Source organism: Takifugu rubripes, chromosome 6 (genome assembly GCF_901000725.2).
Source record: "Takifugu rubripes chromosome 6, fTakRub1.2, whole genome shotgun sequence".
Lineage (NCBI taxonomy): Eukaryota > Metazoa > Chordata > Actinopteri > Tetraodontiformes > Tetraodontidae > Takifugu > Takifugu rubripes.
In genome coordinates, this window is record NC_042290.1 from 12,195,649 (window position 1) to 12,217,741 (window position 22,093).

The 22,093-nt window shown below is 52.6% G+C and overlaps 2 protein-coding genes and 1 long non-coding RNA gene across 5 annotated transcripts; 1 reads left to right on the forward strand and 2 right to left on the reverse strand.

Annotated features, from left to right (window-relative positions):
* Positions 1-623: 623 nt before the first annotated feature.
* Positions 624-9,670, reverse strand: phf24 (PHD finger protein 24). Of its 3 annotated transcripts, none has more exons than XM_029837724.1 (8): positions 9,238-9,651; positions 5,491-5,987; positions 4,402-4,587; positions 3,119-3,197; positions 2,778-2,980; positions 1,942-2,108; positions 1,783-1,860; positions 624-1,471 (listed from the first exon to the last, which is right to left on the reverse strand). In XM_029837724.1, exons 2-8 carry the CDS (start codon positions 5,908-5,910, stop codon positions 1,375-1,377), a joined length of 1,230 nt encoding a protein of 409 aa, XP_029693584.1. In that variant the 5' UTR covers positions 5,911-5,987; positions 9,238-9,651; the 3' UTR covers positions 624-1,374. The 3 variants fall into 3 exon arrangements, with proteins under 3 accessions (XP_029693584.1, XP_003965659.1, XP_029693585.1); XM_003965610.3 differs by having other exon boundaries at positions 5,491-5,912; positions 9,238-9,646; XM_029837725.1 differs by lacking the exon at positions 624-1,471 and adding an exon at positions 1,603-1,629 and having other exon boundaries at positions 1,746-1,860; positions 5,491-5,912; positions 9,238-9,670.
* Positions 9,671-15,364: 5,694 nt separating this feature from the next.
* Positions 15,365-16,469, forward strand: LOC115250194 (uncharacterized). The gene is made up of 3 exons (XR_003888777.1): positions 15,365-15,494; positions 15,644-15,792; positions 15,884-16,469. It is a non-coding gene; the product is annotated as an uncharacterized lncRNA (long non-coding RNA).
* Positions 16,470-17,036: 567 nt separating this feature from the next.
* Positions 17,037-22,006, reverse strand: pigo (phosphatidylinositol glycan anchor biosynthesis, class O). Its single transcript, XM_029837703.1, has 10 exons — positions 21,193-22,006; positions 20,858-21,001; positions 20,634-20,757; positions 20,393-20,552; positions 20,094-20,276; positions 18,434-20,030; positions 18,166-18,369; positions 17,906-18,093; positions 17,737-17,807; positions 17,037-17,663 (listed from the first exon to the last, which is right to left on the reverse strand). The coding sequence occupies exons 1-10, from the start codon at positions 21,671-21,673 to the stop codon at positions 17,534-17,536; spliced, it is 3,282 nt and encodes a 1,093-aa protein (XP_029693563.1). The 5' UTR covers positions 21,674-22,006; the 3' UTR covers positions 17,037-17,533.
* Positions 22,007-22,093: the final 87 nt, after the last annotated feature.

Sequence of the window (22,093 nt, forward strand, 5' to 3'; positions counted from 1 at the left end):
AATTTGGCATATGTGGAGGGGAAGTTGTGGAGAAACTCGACTTGCTAGAAAAAGTACTGATTGACAGACCCCCCCCCCCCCCCCCCCCCCCTTTAAAAAAAAGTTGTTCCTCAGTGTAATTTTATACACTTTTGTAAATTCCCAGTCTAGGAGCTCTGGGTGCAACATGGAAGGCCCCAGCTTCCCAAGGTTCTAAATGGCCAACATTATCAGGTTTGTTTTGACAACCAAGGAATTGAAATGGGTCATCAGCACCAATCTCTTCAGTGTGAACTCGACTCCAAAATAACAATCTTTTTACTGAATCAAAATCAAGTGAAAGACTTGGCGAAAAGATAACAAAATGGCAGTTCCCTCCTACTCTTCCATGTCACACATCACAATTTAGCAAGATGCATCTGAGGCCCATTGGAGCTCGGAAGGCGATGAGCTCAGACAGCAGCCATCTTGGTGTTAAACTTCAGTCCCTCCTGGACGGTCTACCAATTGACCAATAACCGACCCATCTGCAGCAGGTGACATTTTCACAGGGAAAACGCAAGAGGACAGTCGGTGTGAATGAGACTCTTATTTAAAATATTTTAAAAAGAGAAATGACAAGACCCCAAACTTTGAAAGGAGAGTAAATTTCATGCGTTTATTTTTGTGCCACAACATACTAATCGGATGATCAAGATTCATTTCATACTTTATTTACGGGACAATCTGGTACGAAGACCTCATTGCACAGCATAAACACGACAAAGGATTCCATTTAAATCCCAGGGATTCCTGCGGCCAAACTGCTGGAATGCTCAATGACGCAACCATTCTGAATACAAGCCAACATCTGCCGCTATCGGGACGTCATTGCAGGAGTGTCTACAGTCGAAGGGCAGAGATGTTCCCGGCCGGCGCGCTGCCGCTGAAACTAAACGTGGCGGTGTTTTAGCCTTCATTCAGACCAGACACAGAGTGAATAACGGAGGATACCGGCATAAATACAGCATCGTATATGAAGAGATTATGTATGAAGACAGTTTTCATGAGTTATATATTCTGATGCGTAGGCTGCAGTGTGGAAGGTACCGAAGAGTAGTGTGGTGTGATGGTGAAACATACAGCTTCATCATTATGATTTAAGGTGGGTTGAACAAGGGAGCTGCACCGACAACTGGAGTGTTACTGTATGCTGCTGGAGTGGGAGTCTGTGATTGTCCTTGACTGCTCCTCTTCATCGTCCTCTCTCATTGTTGACCTCATGCCATAAATGATGGTGGCTGTTCGTGTGCAATTGTGTGGGTTCTAGGTGGCGACAAGGAGGGGAGTTGGTCGATGGCTTCGTCTCAGTCTGCTTAGCTGCCCTCCGCTCCTGTACAGGCGGCAGCTCCGGGACTATAGGGGCAAACGGATGTGCATGGCAGTACTGTTTGGGCGTGCGGCCAAAATATAGATGGCACTCTCCTTTAAAAACTCTGCCCAGTTGACTCGCCTGTTGAACGACAACAGCAAAAGGTCACAAAACGCCTCTGCAAGCTGAGCAAAGGCAGGACTTTTTACTTTAACCTTCTTACCGGAAGAGCATTAACATTAAAACTGAGACCTTTTATTCATTTGAATTCCCCAGTTCTCCCATTTTCACATCCAAATCTGTGAAAATCAATTTCACAGATCATTGTTGTTTTGCAGGAGCTTACTTTCTGCAAAACAATCTTAGTTCTGAGAAAGATTTTCATTCCGAGCCCTGCATCGAGCTTTGGCCTCACCTGAGACAGCTGGGACAAACTTAAAGAGAGGACAAACCTGCTCTCGTCAGGTTTGATGCAGTCCCTTCCCAGGCTGGTCGGGCTGCTCTCGTAGATGGGGCCAACGTGACTTATACTGAACCAAAGGACAGAGAAGGAGTGAAAAAAACTCAATCCATGTTTGTTCCGTGAGGATCTGCTAGATCTTCTGACTCACCTCACGTTGCAGCATTGTGAGTCTTTACTGAGCGTATGGAACCAGGACTGCTGGGCCTGCCGGCATTCCGCTCTGGTGACCAGGCCGTCTTTATCCTGGTCGAGATTCAGGAATGCGGTCCGTGCCGTGTCTCTCTCCTTGGCAGTCAAGAGGCGCACCAGTGAATTCTGGGAAAAATAGCGGGAATGCTTCATTTCCTGCTCCGATTCAGGGACCGACAGAGAATATTTTCAGGTTTTTAGGCTGTTTGGTGTACCCCCCCCCAAACTAACCTGACGGCACGTTTTGAGCAAAGCCAAAATGCAGTATAGGTGAGTGACTTGGTAATAAAGAGGTCACAACCAAGAGCGTCACCATCAAAGCTATCCTCAGCCCCGACGGCTCAGTCAAACTGTTGGCACCAACAGATTAGATGATGGTGACCAGATTATAGCCCCGGCAACTAAGGATTCTGTCACAGCTGCGGGCAATCGTGCCCGTGAGCCGCTTCGCCCCGCACACCTGTTGTGCATCAGGACTCTAATGAACGCTCATCTTCAACCCCGGAGGCACACCTGCTCCCGGCCAGGTCGTTATTCGTTCCCAATGACTTTCCAGCGTATTCCTGTTTGCCTGCCTGCCCGGTTCCGACCTTGCCTGTTTCTGACCATTCTGTTAAGCCTGCCCCCCGGTAAACTCTGTCTGCCTTCTGCCTGATCTCGACCTTGCCTGTCCCCGACTATTCTGTTCTGCTCGCTCCCCGGTGAATCCTGTCTGTTGTCTGTTTCCGACAATAAAGCGGTGTTCAGCCAGACTCGTGTGGGATTCTGTCGTTCCATCGTACGTTTTTACGCTACCTCTGTACGAAGCTTTGTCAGCACTGCCAGAGACTCAAAGTAGAGGAAATCCGACCATTCGATCTGACCCTTCCTGTCAGGGTCCAGCGCCGCAAACTGGGCCAAGACTTCCTCTTCTTGTTCATCGGTCAGATCTTTATCAAACTGCTGCTTGGAGACAAAGTGACGGTACTGCAGCAGCTCGTCTGACACGAGACATGACTCTGCAAGAGCGAGTTCACCTCATTAGTCATGAAGTTGATCATAAAATGATGGTAGAGGGCTCACAAAACTCTTGATTACTGGGTCCCGGGTTTGGGTTAGAGCTCTATGTGTTGTGTGATCAAGGCCTTAAAACTGACCTGGGATAATTTTGCACTGCTTGAAGGTCTCCATCAGACTGTACATCTCCTCCTCTGTCAGCAGTAGATTCAGATTGTCCTGCAAGACAGTTGTCAATTTCCAGGTATTTAATTGATTTGTGATTGGCATCTGCACTGAAAAACACAATTTCCACTGAGTTGTTGGTTATTCAGATGCTCCTCAGTCAGCCTCATAAACCCCTCATAATTAAAATAACAGAGCCCCGCAGGCTGACCTTCCAGAGGAAATTACATCAAAAGAAGCTTTATGCTGATTAAATGCAGCTCAGCTGAGTAGGTGAGTAGAATGAAATTTCACATTGCACAAATAACCTGTATCACTGACTGTTCTGAAGTCGGAGCAGATTAATAATTAATTCTTCGACATTTACTAGAGGGTGCAACATTTTTGTTCATCTTTGCCTGCTATAATTATAACACCCAAAATAGCAGCCTTAGAAGTTATTTATTCTTGAGAGGTGTCCTTTCATAGAGAAGAATGTCCATCTCAAATACGCCAGAGACGTTCTAAAAAGTCCAGAGCAGTAACACAAATAGGTCTTCTGGGGCAGCTACTCAGGCTCCACGAAACTGAAGCTGCTGAAGTGAGTTCTGTCCGTCGTGGCTGTCATCTAAGAGCACGTCGGCTGCACCGCAGAAGCCAGAACCTTCAGCCTCACGAGGCCTCAGAGACCTCAGCCTCCAGAGCGAGTGTGAAAACACACGTGAGATTCAACAGATTGGGAATCAGTATGAGCCGACTGCTGCACGCAGATGAAGGCAGCTGCCACTTGAGCAGCGTGAACCCTCTGCAGGAGCGCAGAGAAGCTCCTGGCATCTTCCTGTGTTTGCACACGGCTACAGGCTGGAGGGTCCTGCTGCAGGCGGCTCTCACAGGGTGGTCTCCACAGCAGCGCCCATCAAATTCCCGGTGTCCCGTGAGAGGCAGCGGGACCCTTTGTGGGACCTATAGAGCAGAAGCTGACACGAGGAAGAAGGATCATGGCTGAATGTGTGATCAGCGTGGAGTGGAGCAGGAATGGAGTGTTTTTCATTCTGGAATCTTTTTGTTTTAAAATCACCTGCGAATTGTGGCCCCCGTTTTTCACTCACGTCACAATGGAAGTTCATCAAAGAGAATTTAGATATAAAACATGCTTTAAACAAGCTGAAATAACAAATGTTTGTCATTAATCTCACAGATTTTTGCAGAGAATGATTTTATTTGCCGTGGATGTTTTGGTTGTTCTTCCTGATCAGACCTGAAGGTGGCGTTCACTCACGCAGTAGTAGCAGCTCCAGCCCGTCCTGGTTTTGGCTGTATCGCGCATCTCTTGCAGGGCCTCGGCTCGGAGGTAGCCCAGCTCCCTCAGGCAGCCGTCATGGAACACCCGGGTGCAGATCCGGCAGGGGTAAAGGTCATCGGCCGTCCACACCTCGCACACATCGCACATCTCTTCGCTCGGCGGCTGAGGCGGAAAAGTTACGGCGTAAACTGAGGGTCAGAAACATCCTCGGATGTGCGACGGGCTCAGATATTCATGGAAGGGATCAGGAAGCTCGTTTTAGCTCACGAGTTCAGCATTTTAACGGGAACTAAGGCAAAGTTCTCTGTTCAATACAGAAAATGTTCTAAAGGCAGGCTGAAGGCCAGACAGGAAAAGGTCAACAAGCTGACAAACTCGTCTTAAAGGTTGTCAGAGATTTTTTTTTACTGATCTATTAACTGAATACTGTAAGTGTGTCATTTTGGAGTGTGTGGAGTCAACGGCAGCTGGAACCTGACTGGAAATCAGGTCAGGCCCAGGCGTGGCCTCTCCGACCAGTGAAGACCAGTTTGGTCTGACTGTCTTACATAAGGAAGAATATCGAGACAGGTTTCACTGGGAGATGAACATCCGAGTGATGTGTGACTGATGGAATGGTGCCATATTTGGAACAGAAATGAGGATTAGTGTGAAGATCATTTTTTGCCTTTTTTCTGCACCCCTTCAGCAGGGGGGGGGGGGGGGGGGGGGCGTTGCCATGTGACCTCCGGGCTTTGAAGGGTCCTTCAGATGGACAACGCTTCACACGACACCGGAGGACATAAAGAACTTTCTCACCTTCAACAGGACCGTTTACATAAGGCTCAGGCAACCCCTCACAGCCAAAACGAGGGAGGAGAGATAATTCCCTGTTGCCAGGGAGACATCTGTGAGACAGCTCTATAATCCCTGGCTTTGCCATGTGTGTGTCGGGGGGGTTGATCTTTAGTGTTCCTGATTTGGGAATGCTCAGTGATCAGGAGGCGTCTTCACATTTTCCCTCAAAGAACAAAGGTGACTATATTTGTAGATCTGCGTTCCTAAAGATGAAGAATTCTTAAGTACCTGTTCCGTTTTGTCCAGCTCCACCTCCACTGGCTGGTCATCACCCGCTTCTCGTTTGGGCCGAACAAACGCCGGTGGCGTCAGTTGGTGGCTCTTGTCCAGCTCCTCGGGCTCCACACCTTTCCCATCTCGTAACCTGGACCAGGCCTCCTGGTTGACCTTGCTCTCCTCCCTGGTTGGCACTGACATCTGCTGCGAGGGGACCAGGCTGGAAGAGTGGTCAGGTTCTTCTGACTTTGCCTCCTCTGAGATCATTTCTTCAGGACTGGCTGATGGTCTAGCAGGGGTCTCCTCCTCCAGCTCCTCTTCCTGCTTGGTTCCAGCCTGACGGTCCCTGACGCCGGCCTGGAATGCTGAGATGACTGCGTTGCATTTCTGCACCTTCTCCACCTGCTGCTTCTTTGACATGAGAACTCCCATGGCTGCAGAAGGAGACAGTCACAGCAGGAGGAGGTATTGATCTCGGCGGTGATTGGTAACGTCAACTGATCTGTAGGCTAAGATGAAATGTCCCAGGTTATCCACCCAAGACACACCACTTCCTGTCATGTGATTGGGATTTCTACAGTATGAACCTCGAGACTGACGGTTAAACCAGGAAAAAGGGATTTCCTGTTTCCTGTCGTGCTCTGATCACTTTGTCAATTGTTTCGACGTTCGCAGCGATACTCTGCTGGTAACAAAAGCCGAAACAGAGCGGCATTACGAGCAGATTATTTTAAAAATTGCAATCAAGCAATGTTGTGTTAGGATTTTCGTCATTACGACATCATCTGTCTTATGAAAGAAATTCAAACTCCCACTGACAGCTCCCTCCCGTGCCTCCCGGTGCATGCTGGGAAAATGCCACATGTCAGAGGGAATCTCTTCACGCGGCCGTTCACAAGCATGTAAGATGAAATAGCACACGATAAGAAGAGCAGTTTTGCACATTTGCACTTCAGCGAGACGATGCCATCGTTGAGAAGCTGATTACAGCCCACTTATGGGGTGTGCGTGTTTGCTCTGATGCATTCTCATAAGTGCTAACAGGAAATTCAATCTCCTCCATCTAAAGTGAAGCGGGAGTCGCCCGCCTTCCCTCTCTCCACGCTCAGAGTGGAACAGCTGTGCTGCAGGATCGGAGAACAACCCTGAGAACTTGTGCTCAGGCATCTCTGTGCACACCTTCCGGGCCCCGGACCCCAAACCGAACAAGTGAGGCCCCTCAAAGTCTCAAGACTGTCGTTGCCAGATTAGTTCGACTGTGATGAAGAGTGGAAGAGGAGGAGGAGGAACATTCTTTCCTCCTGTTCACCTGCACATGACTTCACACAGAAGATCAGTCTCCCTGGAAACGGCGCTCTCGTGCAGTGCGACAGGAGCTGAGGCCAGCTCCCAGTTCAGGCTCTTTGTTCTCGTTTCAGGTACATCTTTAACAATCAGGCACACGTCCTGTGATGACCCCCTCGCCCCCCTCGCCCCCCCCACAACACCCCCACGTGACTTTTCACTAAGCTGATGGAGATTTTAGCACGTTGGCTGGTCTCATTGCTCACATAGAGCAGAAACAGCAGAGCCTGGTCCTCACATCCTAAAGCTGTGTGTGTGTGTGTGTGTGTGTGTGTGTGTGTGTGTGTGTGTGTGTGTGTGTGTGTGTGTGTGTGTGTGCGTGTGCGTGTGCACGCGCGCATCTTGCACTCCATTTAAAGACCCCCACGCTGATCCTCTTTCAGTCCCAAAAGTCATTTTGATGTCTTGTGATAGGTGACTTCGGAAGGTTCTGGGTTCGGCTTTGACCCTCGTGCATCAAACTCTGGCATCATAAGATCAATCCCTGCTGCTCTTAAACCGCCAAACAGGAAGTGACTCGGTCACTAATGACACGCTGAGGTCAGTATTAGTATTCCGGCCCTGCTGCTGGTGTCACCGTGAGGGAGGAACCAGGACGCCTCGTGCGGTACCCTTGGAGGTCACATGATCAGCGCTGAGCCTCCTCACCCTTGAAGAGATGTTTCTGTTTTATTTTAGATGAGAGACAATCAGGATTCCCCCCCCCAAAATGAATCGTTTGCAGCGTTTTAGTCCCACAAAGGGGGAAAATGATGCCGAGTGAATCTGTTTTTAGAACAGAGATGGTCTGATGACACTTAGAATGTGTAACGGGTCCAGACCAAACTCCTTTATTACTATTTCATTTGATTATGAATTATTCAGGTCCAGGGAGCGAACAGACACAAGCGGTGGGTTCCAGCAGCAGCGACGACACTGAATTTGGACCACCTAACGACTAATGACTCCTACATCTGAAAGACATTTCCCAGTATTTAAATAGTAAAGGCAAGACCTCTAATGTCCATGGACTCTAATGTTCACTTCTGACAGCTGAATCTAAACAATGTCCATCAGTCCTGAGCTCGTAAACGCCTCACGGGACAAAATGTTTCCAGACATACAGAGCTCAGAGTGAATGCCTGAATTTGCAAATGTGTAAAACGACCTGAAAATGCATGATGCTGATTCATTATCATTGCTGACATCTGAATGATGCTGTAGCGTTGATGCTAACACCCCATGTTCCCACCGTGAATAAAAACAGCTCCACACCTGTCAAGTGTGTGCACACACCCATAAACAGGAATCGTCTCCGCTCTCTGCCTCTGAACTCCACTTGCTGCCTGGTTTAATATTCCCATCATCACTGCCTCTGCCCAGGAATGCAGGTCAAGAAATAATCTCCACATCATTTATGAAAGCAAATATGTGATGGTGATCAAACACTAAGCTCTGTCATGTGTGCGTGTGTGTGTGTGTATTGTGTGTGTGTGTGATGTTCGATGGTCTGGCCAAGCTTTAGTTCTGCTTCTCTCCCAGTGAGTACTGGGATGTACTCCAATATGCCCAGTGAGCCTGACTGGGAATAATTAAAAGAAAGTGGGTGAGTGAGGTGCCGTCGCTGCTCACGCGTGGACACGCTCACTGTTTTCTGTTGAAATCATCCAGCAGGTGGCGCCAGAGAGCGCTTGGCTTCACCTTCAGGGGCACAGGTCATCCATCTTTATTTAAACTGCACAAAAACACTTTGGAGACTTTTAGCTGTTAAAGTTTCTTTAGATAATGGTGAAATTTTCGGGTGACCTGTCTCTTCAAATTCCCCCTTTTTTACCCAAAGATGCAGAAAAGCGGATGTTGCTATGTATCCTGGTGTCACTGCTGATTAGAATCCCAACCATTCCTCCCTTTCAGCCCTTGTTAAGCGGGCGGGGAGGAGACATCTTTGAATAGAAGTCCCCACAATGACTGCCTTTTTCATGGGAACAAGTCTCACCCAGAGACCAGGGAACCAAAGACCTGGAACTAATTCCACTAACGAGTTCACCCTGATCCCAGAGAAGGAACAGAACCTGCAGAAGACCTCAGACATGAAGCAAACCAGAGAAGAACCCCCCGCCATCATGCTTTCCTCCCGCACGAACGCCTCTGCTCCAGATTGAGCCTGCGGAACCGTCTGCGCCTGAAAGCCGGAGGAGGTGAATGCGTCTCTGCTAGAGACGCTGCCCCCCCCCCTCCCCAAACTGGGGTCTCGTGTGGGACGGAGAGGAGCCGCAGTCTCTGTCACACAACTTAAAGGTGCTAGGTCACAAGACGGCGGTGACGCACACGCATCACCTGTTCAGGAGCTCGCGGCCCCGCTGTGGGGGGGCTCCTCCACACCCATCCTGACCAACAAACTGAGCGTCGGGCTGTTATGTAAGTCTGCGGACTCACCGAAAACAGTGAACGGCTGCTGCTCTTACTGGCTCCGCGTCCCGATCCTGGTCCTGGTCCTGGTCCTGGTCTCACCACATTCCAGCATGGCAGAGTGCGCGCGGTGGGAAGCGGACTGGTCCGAGCGGCGCGGAGGGCTTCCTGCTTCCTCGTCTCCTCTCCTCTCCTCTCCTCTCTCCTCCTTCTCCTCTCCCTCTGTGACGGAGGACACGCAGCAGATCCAACTTATGCGGTCAGAACTTGCAGCCCTCCCGCTCGGTCCCGGTTCTGATCATCCAGGTTAATAACTTGTCAGTGTCGAACCAGCTGCGTCGTGATTGGCTGAGACCCCGCAGCTCCAGAAATACTGACGCGCAGAGAGAGCAGCCAATTATCGCACACGGGAGTTCAGCGTGCGTGCGTGCGTCAGCATGCACGCGCATGTCTGCGGAGAAGAGGGATTAAAGAAGAAAACATGCACAAGGTCTCGAACGTTAAGTGTGAGGAGCGATAAGGACACCAAAACCTGCCGTTTTTCATAAAAGTTTTATAATCCAGAAATGTCAAAATATCTCACAATATATTTTTTCCATATTTTAAATAATATCTGAGAGCGAAGATTAGTGAACTGTGGTGTGTGAGGGCTCGGAGTTAAAGGTCCAGTCCATATGATCCTCTGAGAGAGGAGCGAGTATGATTAATGTATGATGGCGGTGTTGAGCAGCCAACGTGCATTATTAATGTTGAGCCATCAGCCTCCAGAGGCTCCAGGACCTGAGCTGTGACCCGTTTGGGCTCACATCGGCCCTTCACAACCCAAACTGCCCAATCGGCACGTTTCTCTGCACACCGGACGGGTGGAGCATTGGCTGAATCTGCGCATCATATCGAACATTCGGAAAACAAGAAGGATTCCATGGTTTGCATTTCCCAGATCTCGGCTGAGAAGCATCCGGAGCCGAGCCAAGGCCGAGGCTGCATGGGAAAGTAAATAGGTGCTTTCAGCGCGGCCCCATTCACGGCTCCCCCCGACTCGCAGCGCGTTCCCAGGCAATCACTGCCCCTTCAGCGCTGAATTGCCCTCCCAGTGGAAAGAGAATAATGGTGCTAATGGAGGCTTGAAAGGCTGGCTCCTTCCAATGGCAACCATTCTCAATAAGCTAAGTAGAACTGCATGGTTAATAAGTATATGCATTTCCCTCCAGCACCCCAGTCGGTGTTCTGGTTGGCATGGCGTCCCCCGCAGGTGTGTGGCTCAGCCCCCGACGACACCTGGCCCAGCTGATTTGTGGCTACTCATCAGGGCCCGTTTGAGCAGCTCAGCTCTTTGGTCAGTCACCCTCTTTCTCCTCTGCCGAGCTGCGGCGTCCGGCCGCGGGACGTGTCCTGTCCCTCCTGTCTGGCGTGCTGGATTAAGGCGGTGCGTGCGGTCCCTTCTGATTGGCTGCTGTCGTCTATGCTACATCGAAACGACCCACATACTGAAGGTTTGGTGCCATTTATCTACCGCTCAGCCCAGCTGGCGGCCTGCTGCCTGCCCTCTTCGGTACAGCCGTGGGTGCAGAGGTTCGACTGAACTTGTGTAGCCCTTCCTTGTTTTTGTCGTTTGTAGTTTTTTGGGGTTTTTTGCCACTCGTAGTCCTACGGGGCCTCGTCACGTCACAGAGGCTAAGCTAACATCATGACAGTTCATACTTTAGAGTTCGCTATCCACATTTCTGGTGGAATTCCTCCATAATCGGAGTGTTTCCATCTATGATGAAGTGTTCTGCTCTGCAATGCTGCTCAGATCATTTAGATCGTTTATCCCGCTCAGCTGCTTCCATGACGAGTCGGCGTCCTAGTTTCTGCCCAGGCAGCCGTCCGGCCTTGTTGGGAGCCTCCGAGCCGCCTGCTGGTCTGTCACTGGTCTTACTGGGCAATTCTTCGAGTGCACATTTGTTGAGAAAAGTGAACAAGTGTGAGATGCGACCAGGCGGCTCGCGCCCCTGTAATGAGTCAGGGCTAGATGCTGGTTACCATAGCAGCCATGTGTTCATCTGGGATTTGCCTGTTTGAAAGTTTATTCTTGACGTTCGTTTTATCAGTGGAACATTAGAAAGTTGTAATAAATCATTCCAATTTGAGCAGAATAAATCTCGTATGAAAGTGTACAATCATTCATTCATTATTCACGCGCTCATCTCAGGTTTCCCTGCAAACACACTTTGATTCTGTTTTCTTCTGAATTATTGATGGACGACGCCTTTACGTACGTGCAGATTTGTCTCTCCGTGTGTCCTTCTGGTGAAACCGTCATTTCGTCGTGTTTTTCTGCGCCCGCTTTGACGCCCACAGAGAAGGTGAACTCAAAAGGTTTCCAATGTTGAAGAACTCCGGTCGGGTGGAACCTCAGTTCATGATGGCTGAAACCTCCAGGTGATGATCCTAATTCCCAGTTAACGAGCTTCTCCAGATGAACTTTCCCAGCATCTCCGTCATCCCCTCGTGCTCCACACCTACAATTAAAGGATTGTTTAGTCACAGTTCAGGTTCTCGTCTGAGACCACGAAGCAGATGGATGGAACCTCCTGGATCAATGATGCCTGGCTTCCTTTTCATAGAAGACCTGTTGGTGCCACTGTTGCCGGGCAACAATCAGTGCCACAACTGAGGTAGATTCAATTTCTCCAGTTTTAAACTTCTCTGTGCAGTTGGGTTGATCTGTTGGTTCTGCAGAAGATGTGGAGCTTTGGGTCGTCCTGTCCAACAGCAACAGACATTTCAAATAGTGATGTTTAAATGTTGGAGACCCGACCGGCCGCCCAGGATGGTTTCATGCAGGCTGGGTTAAGGTGTTGATCAGGCCCAGGAGCTCATTCTTCAGGTTCCACTGAGGCTCAAGAGCATTGGGCCTCTAAACAAACTGTCCTCGCAGCATTTCCAGGCTTTGCTGTGTCCGAACTGCGCTAAAATGTGCACGTGTACGGCTGATTAATGAGCAAGCGCTTTTCCCCTCTGATGCTGATTTATTAGCAGAGCTGACGGAGTTCAATTACAGCTGACACAGGGGAACTGGGGCTGAGGCCTTACGGAGCAAACGATCAATTAGGACCAGAGGACGATGGAAGTTGGGCAACGGCACGTGTCAGCGACATTCTGGCCTTAATCACACGTATCAGAGCTTCCTGCCTTCGTCCAGCCTGGATGGACAAACAGTGACGGGTTCCTGAGAGGAAATGCCCCTCGTTCACCTGAAAACTGCTGCTGCTCGGCGGGGGGGCTGGTCTGAGTCCAACGAGAGCCTTCTCACTTAGCAGAGGTTAACGTGGGTTAGCGCCGGTTTAATGAACATCTAGTTGACTGGAGATTGTTTGCTGCCTTTTCCTGTTAGCTGATTGATGACGCGTCAGGGGAAATGGAGGTTGAGCAGATATTTATGCTGCAGCCTTCTGGTTCCTCCCAGATCCTTTAAAACTGACGGAACATGGCTCTGTCACGCTGCCGCGCGCCCACTGACGGCGGACAGCATCGGAGGCCTCTAGGCGTCAAAGGAGGCGCGCAGACCGAACACGTGATGCCCGTGTCGAGGAGGATCCAGCAGCGTTCACTGTGTGTAATCTCATCAACTCAAAAGTCTAATTGGACTCGTGTTCAGACCGAGGAGGAGACGGGGGATCTGACAAACTGATGAAAAACAGACCGCCAGCATTGTGATGATCTAATTACTTTCTTCCGCACATCCTCCACAATTACAGCGCAGCTGCTGTCCCGATGCTCCGGGCTCGTTATCAAGTCGAATGTCTGCCGTTACAGGCCTGTTACATGGAAACAAGCAGGCCGCTAATTAAAGACTCTTCCAGCACGAAGAGTTTGCAGCACAAACCTCCCGACCGGCTTTCGCACGTGCGCTGTGGCGCCCCGTCCGTTTGTCCTGGACGTCTCACCTGGTAACGCCCAGATGAGACCTTCCATTAGAGCGAGAAAGGTGCGCTTCCCTCCATCAATAATTGATGGAATGAGTGCGTCCGATGAAAGACTGCTGCGCTGCTGTTTAATTGAGGCAGGAAAAAAGGAAAGAAGAGATGTTTCCCTTCACTCGGCCTCTAATGTGAGAGGAAATGGACTGCCACTTATCGCAGATGCTCCGTTATGGATGCGTCTGTTTCCAGGCGGATGCAGGGATGCGTGTTGTGTCCGAGGGTGCGGTTGGGCTTCATCACATGACACTAATGTAGACGGACGACACTGACCTCTCACCTACGACTGTTGCGGGATTTCAGGTGGTTTCATGGACCTTCCTGGTCCACGTCAGGGTCCTTCCAGGACTGCTGGGGTCCTGTGGCTCATGAGGTACCTTCACTTGACCACAGAAGGTGTTAAAGCACTCGGGACGCCCGACTCAGCACAGCGTCAGCACCAAACCCACATCCGGAGGTTCTCAGGGACGCGTCAGAGCAGGTTCGAGCTAAAACGAGGTGAACGTTGACTGAGGGCATCTGAGAAGAGCAGGAGATTATTGGAGATTATTCCAAAAAGTGTGCAGCTGCGCGGAGGAGCTTTGGAACTGGGAATCTGGCTGCTTCATTTATTACATGTTTCGGTCCAAAACGGCACAAGTGATTAATCAAGGCAGCAAATCTTATTTATATCTTGAAAGGGTGCATCATAACTGTTTGAATTTTAGGTGGATGAGGAAACGTTCCTGCTAAAAATATCAGCAGCACATCTGTTGTCAGTGGAGACCAGCAGAAAGAAGACGTGACGGAGCCGGAAGCTTTGATGTAGAGCAGAAAACCACTCAGTGAAAAGGCTGTCAGCGTTAGCGGGCTGTGCTACATCTCTGCAACATCGATCTGCCTCCCATCTACAAATTAGAGGCTGATGAGGAGGCGGAGCCTCTTTGTTCCTCGCATGCTCCTTCAGGCTCTGCAGCGATGTTATGTGAGACCATCACATGGGACAGACGACTCCTGAGAAGAACCTCGAGATTCAGCATATTTCTCATGCCCACGTCGTTAGCATGGTTGCTAACAAGGTTTCGCTGCTCGGTCACATCATGTCGGAACGCTGATGAGCGTCCACGCGCTCTGTTCCAGCAGCGCGCACGAGTGGGGGTCATGTGATCCCTGTATAAAGTAGAAATGCTGTTCAGGTGACCTTTAAGGTCACAGCAGCTGGAATGATCTGAATGGTCTCTTCTCTGTTCTTGATGAACAGTGATAACAGAAACCAGAACGTCCACGTCTCCCGATTTGCTGTTTGTCTTCTGGCTGATGGGAGTGTTTGTCGGACGCTGGAGCGGCGCCGCCGGACGGCGCATTAGCGCTTGTTTGGAGGCTGTCGGGCTTTTCAGCAGGCTTCCATTGACTTGGTCCATTAGTGTGATGTGTTGCGTTCAATCGCTGATCCTCCAGCGGCCGCTTTGTCATGTTGACGGTCCTCTGATGTGTTTGGAGAGATTCCACCTCCGACATCCAGGCTTCATTCTGTCTGCTTGTCAGCATCTTGAGGGAGCTCAGATCAGACGAACAGAGCAAACACAAGACAGAACTTTGAATATTTAAAAAAAACAAACCAGGAAACCATGTGGGAAACGTGCCCGGTTGTGGGAACGTTTATGGCCAGATGCTCTGGAGGCTGCAGCAGCTGCTGCTTACAGCTGCAGGTTCTACATGACCATTGCAGGAATGTTCCCGAGGAACATCTGAGGCGCTTCTGTTCCGTCAGAATGGGTTTAAATGTTTGCTCCGTCCATGCTGTCATCAACAAACGTCCCATCAGACGCTGACTCTGCTCCACCTCCACCAGTCTTCCTGACAGCCAGGATCGATCCGCGGATCAAGATGGATCATCTTTCTGAGCTGAATGATGCTTCAGGATGATGTTTTTGTCTTTAACTGCTCCCGTGCGCTCTGCGTCTGCCACATCTTATCTCACTTGGCTTTTATGCCCTGTTGAGCAAAAGATGGGATCAGATGGATGCGCCCGAGGCGGATCTGCGTGCTGAGCAGGACCAGAGAAGAAGATGGGACAGCTGCACTAATGTGGCAGATGGAGAAGGCAAACCCAGCGGGTGAAGAAATGTGTAGCTGTTAGCTGTTAGCTCCTGTAGCGACGACCCCTGTGAAATAAACATGATGTTGTTTGGATTCTTCTGTCCTCTCAGGCGTTGGAGCTCTGGAAGAGTCCTCGTGTGTCCAGGAGAATCATGGCCAGTCACAGGGTCCATGTTCTGGTCGCCAACCTGCCAGCAGTGGCCTGTGTAATCAGATTCGTTAGCCTGGCTCAGTTCGACAGTAAGTTGTTCGATCATTAAACCGGCGTCCAGGGTTGACTGTGGAAGCGCTGCTGTGCGGACACAAGCTGCTGTGGCAGAGCAGCACGTGAGCCTTCACCTGGGCTCAGTCCACCTCAGACACGGGCAGATCTCTGACTTGGTTTGCAGATCTTCTTCCACGTGAGCTGCACCCGCTCAGACGCAGGTTCTCGGCCCTGCTGATCTCGGTCAGAGGTTCAGAAGTTCAGGTGGACGGACTGAAGAAGAGCAGCTGATGCGGAAGCAGCCTCGAACCCAAACAAACCAGGAGTTTCTTGGTACATCATTTACATTTTTGCACATATCGCACTGTAGATTTTATTTTTTTTAACATGTTGAGCTGATCACTCATTTAAACGTGCATCACAGCCCAGGAGACACTTTTGGAACAGCAGCAGCCTCCACAGATGATGCGACCGACGTCCCGTTGAGCTGTGAGAGGCAGCATCACGTCGGTCTGTAGCCAGCACTCCTCCGGCTCCTCTCCCCTCGTTTCTCTTTCTTCTTCATCCTCCTGAGAAAATCCATTTATAGCCAGACATGCTGAACTGCCGTGCACGAGTGTGAACACAATCGTGACTCCGTGAGATGAGAACAGAGACCAGGCTTTGAGCCTGTCAGATTCCACCGTGGCGCGCACGCACACACGCACGCGACACCAATACGTGACAAATGATCAAGGTAACATCACAGTAACAACACCTGGTTTTGACATTCAGCAGAATTTTGACAACGTCTGAAAAACTGATAAAAACGTGAGTTATTGTCGACCAGATTGGAATGTTTGCTGACGTTGATCATATCAAAGTCTGACTCTTTTATTCAAGACTACATATTTTCAATATCCCTTAAAATCTAAAACCAGCAGAGTTTATCATGTGTCAAAGACTCATTCTGCATGAAGACATGAGCTAAAAATAGCTCATCGCGTCTGGCCCGGACGTTTACTGGTGTAAACCCACCTTTCGCCACCAGGGGGCGCTGGCGCCACGTAACTTCAGCTAAAACATGAGATGAGCTCTTTTCCTGTTGCTACTTATTGTCTTTAATAGTTTTCCTGGGAAATCCCTGAAGTGTTTTAAACAGTTTAGAGTAATTCTAATGGATCCTCTGAGAAGCATCAGAACCTCAAAAATGAGTCTTTCATATCCCGACGTGGAAGTTTCATTTCTCGTTTCACCTTTGGAGGCTGCTTTTCTGTTGCTTGGTTCTTTTTACTTTCTTAATATGGGTCGACAGAACATCTGAGAGCCGCCACCACAAACTGGTGCAACCTCAATAGAAGGTGCAGCGAGGCCTCCTGAACTGGTGAGAGGGAGCAATTAGAGCGCGCCGCCAAACTTCAAACGGCATCGTTATTCTCTCGGCGGCGTTTACCAGTAAAACCCCTGATTGGCTCGTGGCTCAGCAGACGCCAGCATCAGGAACCCAGCTGGGTCATTTCCAACCGGACCTCGTTATGAGCTCAGCGAGGCTAATTCTGTTAGCAGGCTGCTAGTTCTTATAAGAAGAGTCCAAAACAGCAGGTAAAAAAAGTTTAATTTCTCACAGAATGTAAAATCATCTTCATGAATCGTTTTAAAATATATTAAACTTTTTAGAAGAGCAAAACTGCGCTCTCACATTCAAAGAACGAGCACGTGCGCCGTCATCGCATCGCCGGCACAGAAAGGGTGAAGATGCGCGGAAGGCTCCAGGTCGCGACCTCTTCAAAAGAAACACGTGAACATTAAAGGTGAGTGCGCTTTGATCTGAAGAACAAAGGTGAACTTGGATTAAGACAAAAACTTCATTGGAGATTAAACACAATTATTTCAAAAATCCGGATCATCAACAAAACCCTAAAAAGAACCCAGAGAAGAGTCTGACAATAACTTAAGTTCCTCCAGTTGACGGCGAGCTCCTCGCCCTCGCCGCTCGCCATTTTAATCCCAATTCACGTTTCTGAGCCGAGAAGCGGCGTCAGCAGCAGAGCGACCGGACTCGCGCACCAACTCCCTGGTTTTCCCGGGAGCGCCGCTACCTGGCGCCGTCGGGAACGAGCCGCTTGAACCAGCGACTCACGGCCACGTCCACCCTGAGCACCAGCGTGACGCCGAGCAGCAGCGACGCGCAGCTCAGCAGGAAGCCGGAGGCCTCGAACATCAACCTGCCGGGAAACGGTTGCGTTACATCACAGGAGCAGAAGATGGAGGCACCGTCTCCGTGGAAACCAAACTCACTTTGGCGCAAAAACCTTCCAGACCATGAGGTGTCTCCTGAGGACGGCTGCTGCACACACTGAAAAAAAGACCTACACACACACACGCACACACACACGCACACACACACACACTCTGATCAGCCGGTCCAGTGTGCGCCTCTGAAGATCGAGCCGGTTCATCTTCGTACCTGAACTCCCTGGACGAACAGGTAACGAGCGGAGAGCTGCAGGAGGGCGGAGCTAAACTGCTGCGGCTTTTCCCTCAGCCTCATCTCCATCACAGCATCCTCGCCTTCATCGCCACACGCTCGTCCTCCTCCCCTGCTGCCGTGGACTTCCCGCACCAGAGGCCAGAGGAGCAGCAGCGGACACCCGACTGAAACCCACCACAACGATCTTCAGCAACATGTGACAAATTCAGGGGAATCGTGATTTCGAACTATCGGACCTCCAAACAGGATGTATGAGGCAAACGTGTTGAGGATGACGAGCGTGGCGGGCAGGGCGGTGCCCACGTGACCGTCTGGGAAGCCCACGAAGGCAGAACTCCACTGGATGGAGGTGAAGGTGGGCAGGTGACCCGTGGCGTGGAAGAACTGGGAGGCAGCCAGCGACCACGAAATGACGGGCGTCCAGGGAACGCTGAAGCCACCTGCAGGAACGCCGCTTTAGTCTAACTGAGGCGGAGAAGCAGCAAAGTGTGGCGGTGAACTCACCCGCCTGCGTGCGCTGCCGACCGCTGAGCGACACGGCCGAGGCGTGAATGTGGAGCAGAGCGCCGGATTCCAGGAGCAGCAGGAGGAAGGACGGCGCCATGCCCTCCGGGTGGAGGAGCAACAAGCCGACACCCAGGACGCCGCAGAGCAGCAGCAGGGGGGCGGAGTACGCCGTCCCCAGCCCGTACGCTTCCACGGTGGGTCTGCCGCCCGCCTCGCTGCTCCCGCTCTGCTCGCCGTCGTCCAGGGAGCGACGCATGCGCTGGTAGAGCTGTGGGATCAGGTGATGCAGTTCGGCCTGGGGGCTGATGCCCGTGCTGGCGCGGTAGCGCGGCGGCGGCAGCGGCGCCGACCCTGAAGCCGTAGACTTGGTCTTGACAAACACGGTGAGCGGATCCACCCAGATCAGGACCAGAGCCAGGCCCAGGACGCAGTACGCTGTCCTGGGGAGGGCCAGCTGGGCCAGGCCGATCAGCTCGGACAGGTTCCTGAAGCTGTCCTCTGGCGTGGCACTCACGGCCCAGTGGAGGACCAGGCATGTAAACAGGAAGGGGAGGAGCCAGCGCGCCACAAACGCCGCCCCCCCCGAGGAGTTCAGGTTACCGTAGTGACGGAGACAGCGTCTCAGCAGGTATGTCCACAAGCCGAGAGAGCAGACAGCGAGGACGTAGTGGAGGTTCCTCAGCTGGTTGTCCTGCAGGCGGGACAGTGGCGCCAGGAAAGGCGACGGCTGGCAGGCGCCCTGCTCCTCCCGACAGCCGTGGAAGGACAGCGAGGCGAACAGGCAGCCAATCAGGAGTCCCACACAGCCCAGGAGGGCGCCGCTCTCCCTCCGCACTGCCGAGGGCGACAGCGGGGCAGACGGGAGGAGCCCGGCAGCCTTGAGGGGGTCGGGGCCGGGGGGCAGCAGAAGCCCCTCCCAGTTGAGACGGACAGGAACGTACAGCACCAGCGAGAGGAGCAGGAAGGTGACGGCGCGCCCCTCGGCGATCACGTAGCTGTCCGACAGCAGCGAGCAGCAGCGGAGGAGCAGCACCGAAAAAGGAGGCGCCAGGAGTCGGTGGAGGCGCGGCCAGGCGCCGCCTTTGTTCGCCTTAGATACGCTCTTTGTTGCCATGACGATACCTCTGGATTGGCGAGCTCCCCAGAGGAACGCCAGCTCGAAGCCGAGCGCAGCGGCCACCAAGCACCACGCCGCCTCCACGGAACCACGGCCGAGCAGCTGAGCAGCGGCCGCACAGCCCGCCGTCATCAGAGCCGCCGCCGCCGGCCTCTTCAGGCCAGGCCCCTCCCCCCGCATCAGCGTGGCGGACATTTCTGACACAGTCAAGCACAGCAGGCACGCCAACCCCAGGACGGCCAGCCCCGCCGCCATCTTGCCTGCGCTGAATTGCGCCCAGGTGGCTCGGCAGGTGTCCCTGACTCGCGTGAGGTAGGCCTGCATGGCGGCGGCGAGCTGTGGCGAGGACGAGCGGGCCCCACCCACTGCGGCAAGGTAGTCGGCGGAAAGGCGGGAGAACTCTTCCTTCAGATCGGACAGGATGTCGGCCGGGATGTCTGCGGCCATGCCGGAGTACGTCTCCAGGAAACGGTTCACCTACAGAAAACACGGTTACTGAGGGCGGCGTGACGGCGTCCCCAAGACCTCGGCGGCGCCGACCTGCTTGGCGTTGATCCAGAGAGCGTCCAGCTGGCTGAGGCCGCCTGCCACGCCCTCCGCGGGCCCGTGAGAGGGGAAGAGGGGCAGCAGAACCTGGCCCACGCTGCTGTAGGGGATGGGCACGCCGAGCAGCAGCGCCAGGGTGGGAACCAGGTCCGTCTGGGGAACCACGTCTGGTTCGGCCTGCAAACAGGAAGCAGAACCCATGAACCCCCCCCCGACACACAGAGCGACAGGAAGTGGAGCAGAAGAAGCCGACTAATGATGTTTTCAATAAAGGAGAAAACGGTTCTGCTGACCCGCGATGGGCGTGCGGGAAAAAGAGGGGAGGGGCTGTAGAGGAAGATGGCGGCGTCGGTCTCCTTCTGGCTCTCTCCACCGTGGTCGCCGCTGTCCGTCATCCCGTGATCCCCCATCACCACCAGCAGGGTGTCGTTCTGCAGGCGCTCCATCACGGACCTGCGGGGGGAGGGGCGGCCGGGTTAACGGGGCGGGGCGGGGGCGGGGTCTGACAGCGGGATGAGACACAGGCGCTCTCACCTGATGACCCCGTCCATCTGGGTCAGTTTGTCGGCCATGGCTGGATGGTCGGGACCGAACCTGTGGCCGCAGTGATCCACTCCCAGGAAGTGAGCGACCAGGACCTCCCAGTCGCCCCCCACCACTGTCGGAACCAACGCAGAGCGTACGGAACAGGTGAGTCTGCAGCTTCCTCCCGGGGGGGGGGTGTGACTCCGGGAGGGGCGGGCGAAGTAAATACATACTGGTGGTGTAGAGGTGCTGCAGGATGCCGTTGTCGACGGTGTGGAGGTCCTTCACGTTGAAGGACGGGAACGGCAGCGAGCGGTGGAAGCTCTTGGGAAAGAGACTCTCCCAGGTGTCGTCGCCCATGAACACCACGCGTTTGCCTGCGACGGGAAGGTTTGTTGCTCTGTTCTTTGTTGGTAAATGAGGGTCGACGCAGGATCTGTTCCTGCCTTCTAAACACACGCGCCTCCATGTGGGTCCAGCAACACCCGGGCGCCTTCGAAGCTGCATGTTCTATCATAATGGAACATTTGGGGGCGTCTGCCCATCCCAATCACGTGCAGGTACTCACCCACTCGTCCGAACTGGTGGATGAGGTTGTCCTCCAGGATGGCGCTGGATGCAAAGTTATTCCCCACGTCGACGAAGGTGGGTAGAGAGCCGGTGGTGAAGCCTTTAATGCGCTGCATGGTGGTGGTCGGGGGGTCAGCGCGGAAAGGGTACAGGCGGCTGTGGGAAGGCCTGACCGACACCGTCTCCTCCAGCACGGGCAGTTTGTTCTCGTAGGGCCGGGGTGTCGTGTTGTTCGGGTCAAACCGGGCGAAATCGATCTTTAAGGCATCGATAATGAGCAGGACAGCCCTTCGGAAACGCGGCTGGGCGCGGCAGAAGTCACCGTGCTCCTCTCCGGCGGGCTGCAACACGTCCCCGCAGGTGCTGGTCCGGTTCACCTCCAGCCTCACCAGCAGGAACCCGCTCAAGAACAGGTAGATCCCCGCGAGGTAAAGCGCGCACACCCACAGGAGCAGGCAGAGCACCGGGAGCGCCTTCATCGTCCTAGAATCACGGTCGGAATCATTCAAATTGAAGTTTACGGCAACAGGTCCGGGGGAGCTCCTGCGTGCGGTGGAGCGCCGCAAAATCTGCCGCTAGTGTTGCGCGCTTGTGCCAAAGTTGGGAAGAACGCGAGACGGCGCACAAATGAGCTAACGGGGTTAGCAGCGGCTAGCTCGGCTTCCCGACCTTGCAGCAGTTCGGTTCTCGTTCGGGCGTGAATGTGTGCGGACAACAAGCCCGCAGGAGTCTCAGGCGAACCGAGCGCGTCGACTCACCGCCCTCACCTTCATCCGAAGAGGTTAAAACGGCTGCGGATGGCCCGGAACTACAGCCTGGTGGAAAACGGAAGTGTGCGACGGAATATTTTCTATGTAACACGATTAAGATACCCGAGTTTAGAGTTGAGGGCAAAACTA

Coding starts and splice junctions, on each gene's coding strand:
- pigo (XM_029837703.1), bottom strand. CDS start 21,673: ATGAAGGCGCTCCCGGTGCTCTGCCTGCTCCTGTGGGTGTGCGCGCTT. Junction 20,758..20,857: donor GCAGCACCTCTACACCACCA/GTATGTATTTAC, acceptor TGGTTCCGACAG/TGGTGGGGGGCGACTGGGAG. Junction 18,094..18,165: donor CTCATACATCCTGTTTGGAG/GTCCGATAGTTC, acceptor GGTGGGTTTCAG/TCGGGTGTCCGCTGCTGCTC.
- phf24 (XM_029837724.1), bottom strand. CDS start 5,910: ATGGGAGTTCTCATGTCAAAGAAGCAGCAGGTGGAGAAGGTGCAGAAA. Junction 4,588..5,490: donor AGCTGGACAAAACGGAACAG/GTACTTAAGAAT, acceptor TTTCCGCCTCAG/CCGCCGAGCGAAGAGATGTG. Junction 1,472..1,782: donor ATCAAACCTGACGAGAGCAG/GTTTGTCCTCTC, acceptor GTCGTTCAACAG/GCGAGTCAACTGGGCAGAGT.